This window comes from Magallana gigas, chromosome 6 (assembly GCF_963853765.1).
Source record: "Magallana gigas chromosome 6, xbMagGiga1.1, whole genome shotgun sequence".
Classification (NCBI taxonomy): domain Eukaryota; kingdom Metazoa; phylum Mollusca; class Bivalvia; order Ostreida; family Ostreidae; genus Magallana; species Magallana gigas.
This window is the reverse complement of record NC_088858.1, coordinates 36005126-36017898: the sequence shown is the minus strand read 5'-3', so window position 1 is coordinate 36017898 and position 12773 is coordinate 36005126. Positions and strand designations below refer to the sequence as shown.

At 34.2% G+C, this 12773-nt stretch overlaps 1 protein-coding gene across 1 annotated transcript in view; it reads right to left on the bottom strand.

Annotated features, from left to right (window-relative positions):
* LOC105329461 (adhesion G-protein coupled receptor V1) overlaps window positions 1-11946 on the bottom strand; it is a 93900-nt gene extending 81954 nt beyond the window's left edge. The window contains exons 1-16 of the mRNA XM_034469455.2: window positions 11810-11946; window positions 11409-11606; window positions 7325-7493; window positions 6692-6940; window positions 6243-6344; window positions 5766-5885; window positions 5334-5456; window positions 4179-4955; window positions 3556-3664; window positions 3158-3301; window positions 2695-2843; window positions 2189-2327; window positions 1831-2045; window positions 1368-1556; window positions 890-1040; window positions 403-635 (exon numbers count right to left, since the gene is read on the bottom strand). Coding sequence (XP_034325346.2) covers window positions 403-635; window positions 890-1040; window positions 1368-1556; window positions 1831-2045; window positions 2189-2327; window positions 2695-2843; window positions 3158-3301; window positions 3556-3664; window positions 4179-4955; window positions 5334-5456; window positions 5766-5885; window positions 6243-6344; window positions 6692-6940; window positions 7325-7486 — 2862 coding nt within the window. The 5' untranslated portion in view covers window positions 7487-7493; window positions 11409-11606; window positions 11810-11946. The remainder of the gene's footprint in view (window positions 1-402; window positions 636-889; window positions 1041-1367; window positions 1557-1830; window positions 2046-2188; window positions 2328-2694; window positions 2844-3157; window positions 3302-3555; window positions 3665-4178; window positions 4956-5333; window positions 5457-5765; window positions 5886-6242; window positions 6345-6691; window positions 6941-7324; window positions 7494-11408; window positions 11607-11809) is intronic.
* Between the last annotated feature and the right edge of the window lie 827 nt (window positions 11947-12773).

The following is a 12773-nucleotide window of genomic DNA, read 5'->3' as shown; positions in this document are numbered from 1 at the left end:
AATGGTACCATTTAAATACATGTAAAGGTGAAGGGTTGGTTGTCTGACATGTGACAGACTTTCTGTGTGTTGTATATGAAAAAGGGAGACTCTGTGTATAAAGTTTTAAAAATAGTGTCAAGCAGCAAAAAGCAGCTGATTTAAAAAGAACGCTGCAAGTAGCATGTAACTTTTCCCTCCTTTATTATTTGTGAAAAAAACTTCACTTGATTATTTTCTATTTGTGAATATTATCTTAAAAAAAGTCAAATATATCTTTTAAAAAACTCATTTTGAACTGGCTAGATCAAATGTAAGTTGTTCTGTAGGCTAGAAAAGTTACAGATTGGGCGATTATTAGACGCATTCAACACACTGACTTTCTCCATGACAACACACGATGATGTCACATATTAGACTTACGTTGTCGTTGACGGTTTGTACTTGCAGATCCCGACTTACGGTGTCAGCCCCAGACTCGAGGTGGATGAAACCCTTATCCTGCTGGACTCCGAAGGTTATGGTCCCTGACACAGGTGAAAGGTCGGTTCCAGTGCCCGGGGTCATGTCCCACTTGACAACGATGCTTTCAAACCGACCTTTAGCTCGCTCCACAGGGATTGACAAGGACACTACTTGTCCATTATTTGATTCATCTGCAAATTTACATTTCCAAAGATAATGCATTATCTCTTAACAGTCTAGCTTTGTAATATTACACAAGTATAGAAACTCACTTAAATTCAATGTAACATTGACATGTCATTGAAATTCATGTTTATTAAACCTCTATCCTCTTTTATTATTATCACAAAAGGAAAAATTGGTTTTGAATAAACCAGAGGAAAAATTAAAAGTAACATAATTTGTCTAAGATGCTCCAATCTGCAACAATTTGATATCTACTTACTGATGTAGTATATGGGTGGATTGAGAAGGAAGCGGACCAGGCCGTATGGATCATCATTCTCTTCTATCTCTATGGTGATGGAGGAAAAGTTTCCAATGACCCCTGAGGAGTTTCCATAAGGCAAAAGGGTAAGTGTGAATTGCTCCTTCAGCTACAAAAGGACTCAAAAAATTAACAGTGGGGCAAAAGATAATGTTGAAGTTGACAGATTTAAACAATGTTGTCTTGCTGTTGTTTGAAATTTTTAAAATCTAAATTTAAACTGAGATTAAAGAAAATGAAATTCATTTCAAATGCAAGATACATGGCAAAATTACCATAATTTGCAAAGGAGATAACAGAAAATATGAAAAAATATTTTGCATTGAAATTATGCATGTAATTCTTTGAAATGTGTTCCTTGATGGGTGGTGCATATTAAATCATTGAACATTCATGTAAAAAGCAGCAGACTGCATTATTCTTCCCTCTTTCTTACCTCAGGAACTCCATCAGCTACAGGCAGCAAGGTGGAGTTCATGAATCGAATTCCCTTGTCAAACTTGAGGACGTCGGTGGCCCCGTAGAACTCGGAGTTTCCCCCTGGCTGGACCTCGTACTGGACAAACTGAGGGATCAGGTTCCCTCCAAGTCGCTCCACCACCACCTCAATGGCTGACAAACCCTCCTATAGAATTACACAATCAGCGAAGTATCAAAAGACTGTAAATATCACATATTTACTGTAAACATCAATTACAATGGCTTTAGATTACTTAAACAAGTAACATTTTAACAACTAACAAACATTTATATCTGTTAATACCAATATAATTCTATGCAAAGAGTTATGTGAATATTAATATGCTATCTGGAACATACTTCAGACATTTATCAGAACCAAAGCATCGAAATTGCATGCAAATGCACAGCTTCAATCAAGTATTTTTAACCTTCTTTACCTTAACAAGGTATGATGTTTTCATGACTGAAGAAAACTGGAAAACTCCGCCTGGATTGTCGTTCTCTGGAATAACTATGGTTGTCTGGGTGGAGCCGACCTTTAATCTCTGAGTGTCAGAGGGTGAAACAGAGGTCAAGGTTATTGTTATTTCTTCCTCTAATTCAGGAGTGTCATCTGGCATTATTGTAATGATTAGCAGAGATTCTGAGCTTCCTGAAAAAAATATAAGGTAAAAATTTTTATATATACATGTATTATATATTATATATATTTATATTTGTTATAATCTACAATGCACAATCAAAGAGAAACTCTCAATCAAAAGAATTTAATACTTTGTTGATGTTTTCATTTACCTGCTTCCATTGTAACAGTTCCAGAAGAAATCCCAGTGTCAGAGGCTGTTACCATGACAGCATTAACCCCTGAACCTTTCAGCGTCCAGTCAATTTCAGCCCTGCCACTTGTTCCTTCTCTGGTTAGCTTCAGTGCAACCTTTTATAACAATCCAAATGTTAACCATATGAATATAAAAGATTAAAACCTTTATCAATTATGTGACCATGGTTAAATAAACTATCCTGACCTGGAGAGTGAAGCTGAGGTAAATTGATTTAAAGGTGAAGCATCAAAAGTTTTTAAAGTTAGAAGTGGAAGGGTTTAGATGGTTACAGGCACTGTCAAATACATATTAAGTACTCTAACCATCATATGGTGAACAAAAGGCCCATTGACACCTTGCAAGAATATGAAGAACATAATTTAGATTGATCTGACTTAAAATGTCAAAAATAAATTATACTACCATATGGATTAGAATTTGATTTAATAAATAAATTTTAATGATTTAAGTTGATCTCACAGTATATGGGGTGTTCTGTGGTTCGTTGACGGTGATTGGCTGGATACTCTGGAATCCTATCTCCCCATTGGCTACGGCAAGGGTCACCGGCACTAGAACTGTTACTTTGCTTCCAAGAATGGGAGAATTATATGCACCAAATTCTGGATCTATTCATAAAACAAGTTGTTTTCTGTACACTTATATGTAGCAAAACCCTGATGAAAGACTATTAAACAATGAATGTACAGTAAAACATGCTTATACCAAAGTTCCAGGGATGGGCAATTTTACTTCGTTATAAGCGTAATTCAATATATCTGATAAATTTACAACATGTAATAAATCATCAAGGAATGAAAATCTCTTTGCTGTAAGCGTCAATTCATTATAAGCATGTTTGTTATAAACATGTTTTACTGTATTCCTTTTTGTCTTATCAACAATGGAGATTAATTAAACAAATGACATATAAATATCTGACCTGTTTTAAGCCCATATCCAGTCAGGGTCACCATGAATGTATCCCCCACATGTAGAAAGGCTGAGGGCAGGAGATTGAACCTCACCATCAGACTGGTCTGTCCTGAGAACATATCTACCTCCTGGGCTGTTGTTGACAGTATATCTAACAAATAAAGCAGACATATATGGGTTAATACTGACAGGTTCTCTAGCATAATAAGAGCAAGGCAAGAAAAGTTACCAAAAAGTTCTAACTTTAACAAAAAGATTACACTTGGAAAATTCAATTCTTGAGATGAAGTCTTTCTTCAAAGTTTACATTAAAAGTGGTAAATGTAATTGTAAACTCACAAACTGAGCCATACTTCACTTTTGTAGAGAATGATTTTCAACTTCACTTAATGTATTGGTACTCACCATTCACACTTCCACTTCCTGTGTATGTGACAGTGAGGTTCACAGTTAAGTCCCCTTGATTTTTGTTGGATCTCTGTACATTTACTTGTAGATATCTAGGGGCGGAGGTCTACAAACCACAGCCAAAATTGTGATACTGAAGAACTTAGTCCTCTAAAATTAGGCCTAAAGAAAAAATATGTGTGTTTAGGGTAACACTGATGAAAAAATTAGGTTAGGTAGGTAGGGATTTTTTTTATTTTATCATATTTTTTTTGCATGAATCCTAAGAGTGTTTGTTTGTTTCATATTTAAAAACGTATTTTTTATTGGAAATAAGATAAAATTCACAATCAGATAAAATCAGACATCTAAAAATGGTAGGGTCGGGCCATTTTTGTAGGTTAGGTTGGGTTACCCGAAACACAAAAAATTTTTTTTTAGGCCTTAGTATCTAAAATATACCTGGATTAAATATATTATGGCTGCATAGTTTTTTATCAAAAAAAATGTTCCTTTTTTTAAACCCAAAAAATATTAAACACACTGATTAACAACGCTCTTATAGAAATTCAGAAGTAATAACACTATAAAAGATTTAACCATGGACAAAAATTTTCTCCAAGAAATTTTGATAATTTTACCACAATAATTTTGTGTTCTTGGTCAGGTCCAAGAAACACTGAGCCGTAGTAGTTGTCACTGTCCTCTACCATCAGTACCCCCTCAGTGATCCCCTCCACCCTGGCCCCGCCCGTCTCTGTCCCAGGCATCAGTCTCACAATGTATCTCTCTGTGGGCTCAGGAAGGATGTCATTGACAACCGATATATTCAACCTCTGTATCGTCTGGCCTGGCAGAAACACCACCATTCCAGATGTCGTGGTGATGTCACTTTTGACATCTCCTAGTGTACTGTCATTTCTGAACACTTGCCAAGTGACTGATACTGTTCCAAATGACCCAGCATGCCTCTGTACAGGAAACACGCCCATACCTCCTGTGTCCTCACTAACCTTGACCTCTGGATAGGAGAAACCATTGGATGACACAAAACTAAGGACTCCATTTGGATTATCATTAGCATTGATCCGGATATTGATTTTTGTTGGATAAGTTATAATGGCATCTCCTTTTGGTCCAGATAACACTATCCCAAAGGTTTCCTCCATTTCTGGATCATCATCATCCAGAATTTCTACCCGAATACTCCCTGTTGTTTCTCCTGCACTAAAGACAACCTGTCCATTGCTCCCTCTGAAATCCAATCCAGATGTGGCCGTGTCAGACACTAAGAAATAGTCCACAGATGCAATACTGTTCACAGATCCAATCCTGGACTGTCCATCCTCGTCAATTCCACGTAACACCTGGATTGACACAGGTTTTCTACCTGGACCTTCATCAAACCTGTCCTCTCTCTGAAATTCAATGGGTTGGTTTAATAATTGTACATGTACTAACAGAGACTTAATTTTCCTATCTTTTGCAGCCATGTAGTGTTCATGAATATTAATAGGATAGGTTTCCAAGTCATCAGTTTATAGTTCTCCATAGTAAATACTTAGCATTTAATGTATCTCAATCTGCATATATGCCAAACATAAACAATTTAAAACTTGGGTTTTTTCGCATGAGTTTTACTCATTTTTTGTGCATCTAACAGAGAACAAGGGCCTTTTTTTCAGAGGTTAAAAGTTTCAAAGGGTATTTGAATATATTTAGTATATCCTCATAAACAACACAGTATAACAGTAATCTTATGAAATGAATAAAATACTTGAATGACTTTACGTTACCTGTTGGAATCTGATTGGAGCATCGTTGGCCTGGATGATGAGTATCATCACCTGGTCAGTGACCCTGGCACCTTGTGTAGCACTAGTCAAGGTCACTCGAAACTCCTCATTGTTTTCCGGAATCTGTACATAAAATAAAAATTCACAGTAAAAGCATATGAATATACAATTGCGCATTAGCACTTTAAACATCAATACATGTATTTTGAATACCACATTCATAGATATGTTAATGGGAGCTCAAAGTCCTAACCCCTGTTTTTTAAGATCTGTTTTTTGAACCTCAGAATTTTCAAAATGGCCCATGTTGAGTTCAAGATAATGAAATCAAACTGATTTATAGCTTCATATTTAAGTCCATGGCATAATGATATTACAAATGACAATGACAATTGTATGTATATAGTAGCTATGATTAACAGTTTAGCTTACGCTGTCCGCTCGGATCTGCAGCTGGAGGTAGTTCTGGACCTCCTGATCTCGGAACAGCAAAACACCAGTCCGGGGAGTAATGTCCACTCCCGGAACAGCGGAAGGGTCTGAACTGTTTACCTGAGCATAAAACAATTTTTAATTATCTTTACAAAATGCACAAAGAAAAAAAATCACCAACACAATTCAAAGATAACCCTCCCCAACTTAATATGTGAACCAAATTCTTTATTCAATTTTGTGGGGGAAAAATAGATCTAAATTGATTTCTAAGGTCACGGACCCCTACAGCTATTTGCATTGAACAAACTGCACATTTTAGCTATTTGCATAGAACAAACTTCACATTTTGGTAACAATGAATTAGAAATGCCAGGATGAGGAGTGAGAGCCATCTATCTTGCCAGGCTGTATCAAATATCAATACATGTATCTACAATGTATATTATTCAAATTAGGTAGTGATACTAATCTTACCAGGTAAGTAACAGTGACTTGACCAAACAGTCCCTTCTCTCTGCCCACTCGGAGGTTCACCACTGTTGTAACAGTATCCTCTGTCACCAAGACTGGAGATGTCTAAAACAGAACAGAACCAATTTCATTACAGCAAACAATACTTATATAGTGTTTGGAACCCAGTCCACAGAACTCTGCCCTAACTGACTTTTAGGTAACGGTACTGATAATTTATTTTATTCAACTGCAATTTATGCTGCAATCTTTTCTGGTTACCAGCATTTAAATTTTTCAAATTCCACTTAAAAATCAAAAGTCAATTCTAACATTTTTGCCCCTAAATATATATGTATATCTGTTTGACGGTACCCTCTTGGATAAAGAAACATGACACAGGTATACATGAAAATTAAATTAAAGTAGAGTACAATGAGTCACAAATAAAACAACATTTGTTTCTCATATACCTCTCCAAAACTGAACACTCCATAAGCATCATCATTGGCTGCTATGGTAACGGCTGCCACCCTTGGTGACTCCACTGTGACTCCTTCACTGAAGACCGTTAGTTCAAAGGTGAAGGTCTCCTCCATTTCTGGGTCAGTGTCGTCATTGACCGTGAAGGTTAAAGAGATCACGTCAGGACCCCCTGGGTAAAAGGATCCCACTCGACTGGTGCCCACAAAATCATTGTTGGTGTCTAAGGGGCTTTTGATCTGTAGCATTGGAAATAATGAGCAAAAAGATTATTATTTTGAGTTGATTTTGAATTGCATGGAAATGTAGGGATTATCCCCCAAAAATATATCATGTGGCCAGACGTCTGATTATATGAAGTTATCATTAGATTCCACTGTTTTTCTTTTGATATGACATTAATGTATTGTAATTTTAGTAATATTTGTCAGCAGTAATTCATGATAATTCAGAAAAAAATTCAGTTTCAAGGTTAGGCAAAGAAAAGCTTTACAAAATTACAAATTTATTGTCACAGTTCTTTCTGCAATAAATATTTTGTTTTGTGGAAAGACTCAACAGAGACTGAATCTAAATATAGGTGTTCACTGCTCAATGAGTACTGAAAAACCTCGAAAACTTACTTCCACAATGACAGTGATGCTTTGAGTTATTGTTCCTGATTTCCTAACTCTGAGTGCGAATTGTTCTCCTTCATTCACCATTACTGCTGTATCCACTAAGCTTACTGACAACTGGCCTGCTGCCAGTGACAGCAAACTTGACAGCAAAATTATCAGGCTCATCAGAACACTGAAATTCAGAACAAAATTATAAGATGTATCAGGACACGGAAATTTACAACAGAATTATCAGGCTCATCAGAACACTGAAATTTAGGGCGCTTTCCATTATCATTGCCTCGTCGGCAATGTCATCAAGCAACGGTGACGTAAATAGAACGTTTGGCAACGTCAAAATGCTCTAGCGAGGACGATTGCAGCTTTAAGCTGATCCTTATCTTGAAATTTGAGCCAAAAACTTTGACTAGTAGCAGTTTTAATGTATTTCAATGTAGTAGGACAAATTGTACTTTTAGAATTCCGGTTTTGTAGAATATGGTAACCTCGACGCCATATTGTTTCCTAATTGGCAATGGTGTATTGTGTGCCACAATTGCTCGAGGGCGACGCCCATTCCAGCAATCGGCGACAAAGCCAACACTGGCAAATCCAGCGATGCCAGTTAAATGGAAAGCATCTTTACAGTAAAATTATCTGGCTCATCAGAACTCTGAAATTTACAGTAAAATTAACCAGCTCACCAGAACTGAAATTTACAGTAAAATTATCCAGCTCATCAGAATACTGAAATATACAGTAAAATTATCCAGCTCATTAGAACACTGAGATTTACAGTAAAAAATTTCTGGCTCATCAGAATACTGAAATTTATAACAAAATTATTCAGCACATCACAACACTGAACTATCCAACACATCAGAACTATCAAACACATGATGACTGAAGAACCATTTAGCTTTTAGAACACTGATGAAAATTAACAACAGAACTTACCAGCAAACTGACTCATTTCATTAAATTCATCAATTCTCTTGGATTTTGTTAGACAGTCAGTTATTAAGATATGTATAATATTTGTGAACAATTTATGGCTTAATTTTACCAATATTTATTTCTTAACTGACAAGCATTTGATTTCATGGAATTACTTTGCAACAAATTTAACAAAATTTGGTGCTTAACAAACAATGATATAAACCACAGTATCTCAAAATAAAAACATGGCTAGAACACTAAACACCAAACAAAAATGTTCCAGCTAGCTCAGCACAAAATTGAAATTTACATATTGAGAGTAATCATTTAGTAGGAATGCCAATTTTATTCGGTTGACTTAGTCAATTAATCAGAGGCTTTCTATAGAACTCAATTTTAGGTCAGTATCACTTGTACACTGATATATTTTACAGTTTTTTCCCCATGACTACCTTAAAAAGTAGTTCTTCAGTTATGGGAGGCATGTACCGTATGTGGGCTGATTTTAGACATAAAAATGATTTATTTTAAAATAACTAAAACCAGATTAGAATTGAAACATGATTTTTATTCACAGAAACACTGTTGCATTTGGAAATGAATAAGATGGACTTAGTTTTACTTATATGGCAGTTTAAATTACTTATATTGTAGCAGTTATTAAAATTTTTAATGAGCATGATATAAGACTTTACAAATTCTAGCCAGCCTGTGAGCAAGCAATTAATATTCAAGTACTGGTTAACAACTCTGTTACATAGCGAAATTTTGATCCCTGGTCTACATGGTAGTCATATTCTCAGTGATGAGTACTAGTTCTAAATTAAAGGATAATTGATTTAGGTGGTATGGGTCACCTCCATGTTGTGACATATTATTTATCAAATAAACAATAAAATCAAGTATAATTTTATAATTAGTTTCTTTCCAAAGTTGTCATCTAATAGTGTCGCACAGTGGGTTAGTGGGTCCACTTTGGATGTGTATTGTATTGTTTATTACCAAGAACCATACGATTCATAGGTTTAACATATATACATAAGTGAACAAACATATGAAAACAATTTTTAAAAACAGAAACAAAAAAGAAAGACCATCACAATCTTGTATTAGACTGCGTGTGCACACAGCAGTCTGCAAAATTTACATAACAGAAGTAAACAGGATAATGAAGAGTATACTATCAAAACAAAAACTAATTATAATTTTATCGTAATTTTGAGCATTTATATAAGTATTTTCCCAAATTGCACAACTCTTTGATATTCTTTGTTGAAAGTAATTGAATAAGTTTAAAAACAGAAGGCTTTTCATAATAATATTTTTTTACATACAACTTTCTTATTTCCTTATAAAATGGACAGATTAAAATAAAATGAAACTCATCTTCAATCTGTGATAGTGAACATAGTTTACAAACTCTCTCATGTGTAAGTCAAGAGTTTGAATCCCACTGGGGATTTACATTTTTTTTATTACCTTTCCAAAATTTGTTAAAACATATTTTTGTGTTAAATATTGTAAAATTTGAAAATTCTAAATGAGTAAAAGTATTTTAATAATAATGTACTTCAATCTACATCAATATCGACAGGTGTCTCCTACCACCTTAAATAGGCATTAGAAAATGCTCCCAGTTGGATCCATTACCCAGTCTCTCTCTCTCTCTCTCTCTCTCTCTCTCTCTCTCTTTGAACTTCCAACTCCTAATTAAAGCATTGCTTTGATCCTGTTGACTAAACATCACAGCAACAAAAAACACATATTCTAGAAAATCCTGTCACAGCTATGGACCTTCTTTGCTAACAGTCAACATTATCTTATACATGCAGACAAATTGATTTTAGGATTTTTTATTAAAGTGCTCTAAGAGTAATAATCATCTCTATTGACATGGCAATCTATTACGAAATGATACAACATCTGTGACAGCGGGGAAGATCGCAGTACGCCCTATGCTAGAGGACCTAGAAGAGCCTATAGACACTATACAGTCATGAAGAAATAAGTATTTGACTTCAACTTGTCAATTTTCACTGACCCTGGTATGAAATCTTCATCAATTATCATCTTATAACATAAGTACATGCACTTCAAACTGAGTAAAAATAAATGAAAAATTGATCATTCAATTTTACAAATTTTTGGGGGGGGGAATATGTAGATGACCCATATAAATTAGAGGATAAAGTTGAGGTTACGTATTTGGTTGTTGAAATCCTTGAGACAATTAAATAGCTGAATTGATAGAGAGAGCTAGAAAAAATACAAGAGGAATTCAAAATAATAAAACTGGATGGAAAACCCAGTGAATAATGTGGTGAGCAATAACTCTTAAGGGTGAGGCTGTATAGGTGTTAACTACCTGAGTCAACGAGCTTTATTGGCAGTTCTGATTTAATTATTCATTAGATTTCTCCAATATCAACTGTATACATTTCTTTTTTCCAAAATATTGATATACGTCAAGTTCACATATTAGTTCTGCGAACCTTTATTGATGCAAATTAACAAATACATTATTGTGGAAAAGTTTGTTTATTTTTGTTCTATGCCATAGAAGTAATTTGGTCAAGCAAAGGGAAATGACGTGTGTAAAGTATCTGATCATCTGCATAAGCAATTCATTATTTCAGTATATATTGATGCTTTACAATTAAAATCAGAAGTCATAAATATTGCTTTACTTTAAATTGTTAATAATTTTAAACAGTTTTTCATCCCTTCCTCTTCTACTTCCCCCATCCCAACCCCATCCTTTATCTCTTTCTATAATTAATTATATAATTAAGATTTTACTTAACAGTCACTATAGTTCTACATGGATTAAGAGGTCTATTTTAAAATATGCTTTCAATTAAACAAATTTCAAGATTCTGTACTGTGATTTTATAATAACTTAATTCAAATACCTAATGTTATTCAAAATCATAAAAATAATCTAAAAACTAAATAAATTAACAAAAGAAACAAACTCTTTTTCTCTGAAAATAAATCTTTCCATTTTAAGACAGAATTGTACATTTTACTGAAATTAATGAAAAAAGGAATAGAAACATTTTCATCAGCTACCCATTTAAAAGATTTGATACAATTTTTCTATTTCCATACCATTTCAATTAAATAAAATGATAATCTCTTTGGCATACTGACATATATATTCCCTTACCTTTATATTTACTTCTCTTGTTTTCATAAATTTTTACATCCCTTTCCTTCCTTCCTGATGAATTTCTAAGATCTTCTCTAGCAATCCATTTCTTTGTACACAAATGTTAGGGTACTGGTTCCTTAATATGAATAATTGATGTGCAGGTAGATCGCCAAGCCGCGAATGGCCGGCTTCGGTCTTATTTTCCAGTCTGTCCTGAATAATTAAATACAGCACAGAAAATGATGTACCAATGCTTTGTTTGTTCTGACATTGATTTCAGTTCCAAAACATGTACGCCAACTTTTAATCAGGAATTTGTTACTTTTTTGATCAATTGATATTGCATTTACTTGTCAATGGCATTTTTATATGAAATATACTGGTATTTCTATGGGTTCATATTTTACAGAACTTACCAGAGATGATTATAATGTGTTCCTTCAGTACTATGGTCCACAAGAATTCAGACTGTATAAATGAAATGATTAAACCCCAAAATCCTTACACTGAAGATGGAGAAGTCACTTTTTTGTTCCCAAATGAAAATATAATCCTCTTCAAAAATTAAATTAGAGAGCAACTTTAAAAATAAAAAACCGTTAAATTCCAACTAATTATCAAGGTACATTTCCCGCTCAATTTTTCTGTCATAATCCCAGCATGATGTACATATAATATAGTCCTAAAACTACATGTAATTTTACAACAGTTTACTATACTTTGGTTCTGGTTGACTGACTTTTGTCATGGATTATTGATTCTAGTCCACCGATATCACCCTACTTCTTTTGTGGAGACCCCCGTTCATCTGTAAAGGCGTGCAGAATCAATCCCCCTCCATCTGCCTCCTAATCAATTTCATATGTCACAGAATGCCTTTCTTATAAAGAGGGACTTAAACATTTGATAATGACAAAGAATATTTACACACCTTAGTCAACTTCAGGAGATTTTTTTCTCCGTTTTATATCCTCAATTTTTGACATAAAGCTCCCAATCATATGGGAATATGAGGAAACATTCATTCTGAAAAATTGAGCTAATTGAACAATTTGAATAATACTTTTCATCATCATATTAAATGATATTTGTTGTAGACAAAGTACAGTCTGTAATAGTATATCTTGTAATTTGACTGAACTACAATTACTGTCCAACAGTTTGAGTAAATAAACTAATACAGTAGGAATGTGACAGCAAGTTGTATTCATCAATATTTGGTGTAAAAAAAAAAACGAGAGAGAGAGAGAGCAATAATTGGTTTGGAGGAAAAGAGAGAAAAAGAAGGAATTATTGGTTGAGAGAGAACTGCACATAAATTTCACCACTCTTTATTATTAAATACTATCAACATTTGGTGAATTGAAATTTCGTTTGTCA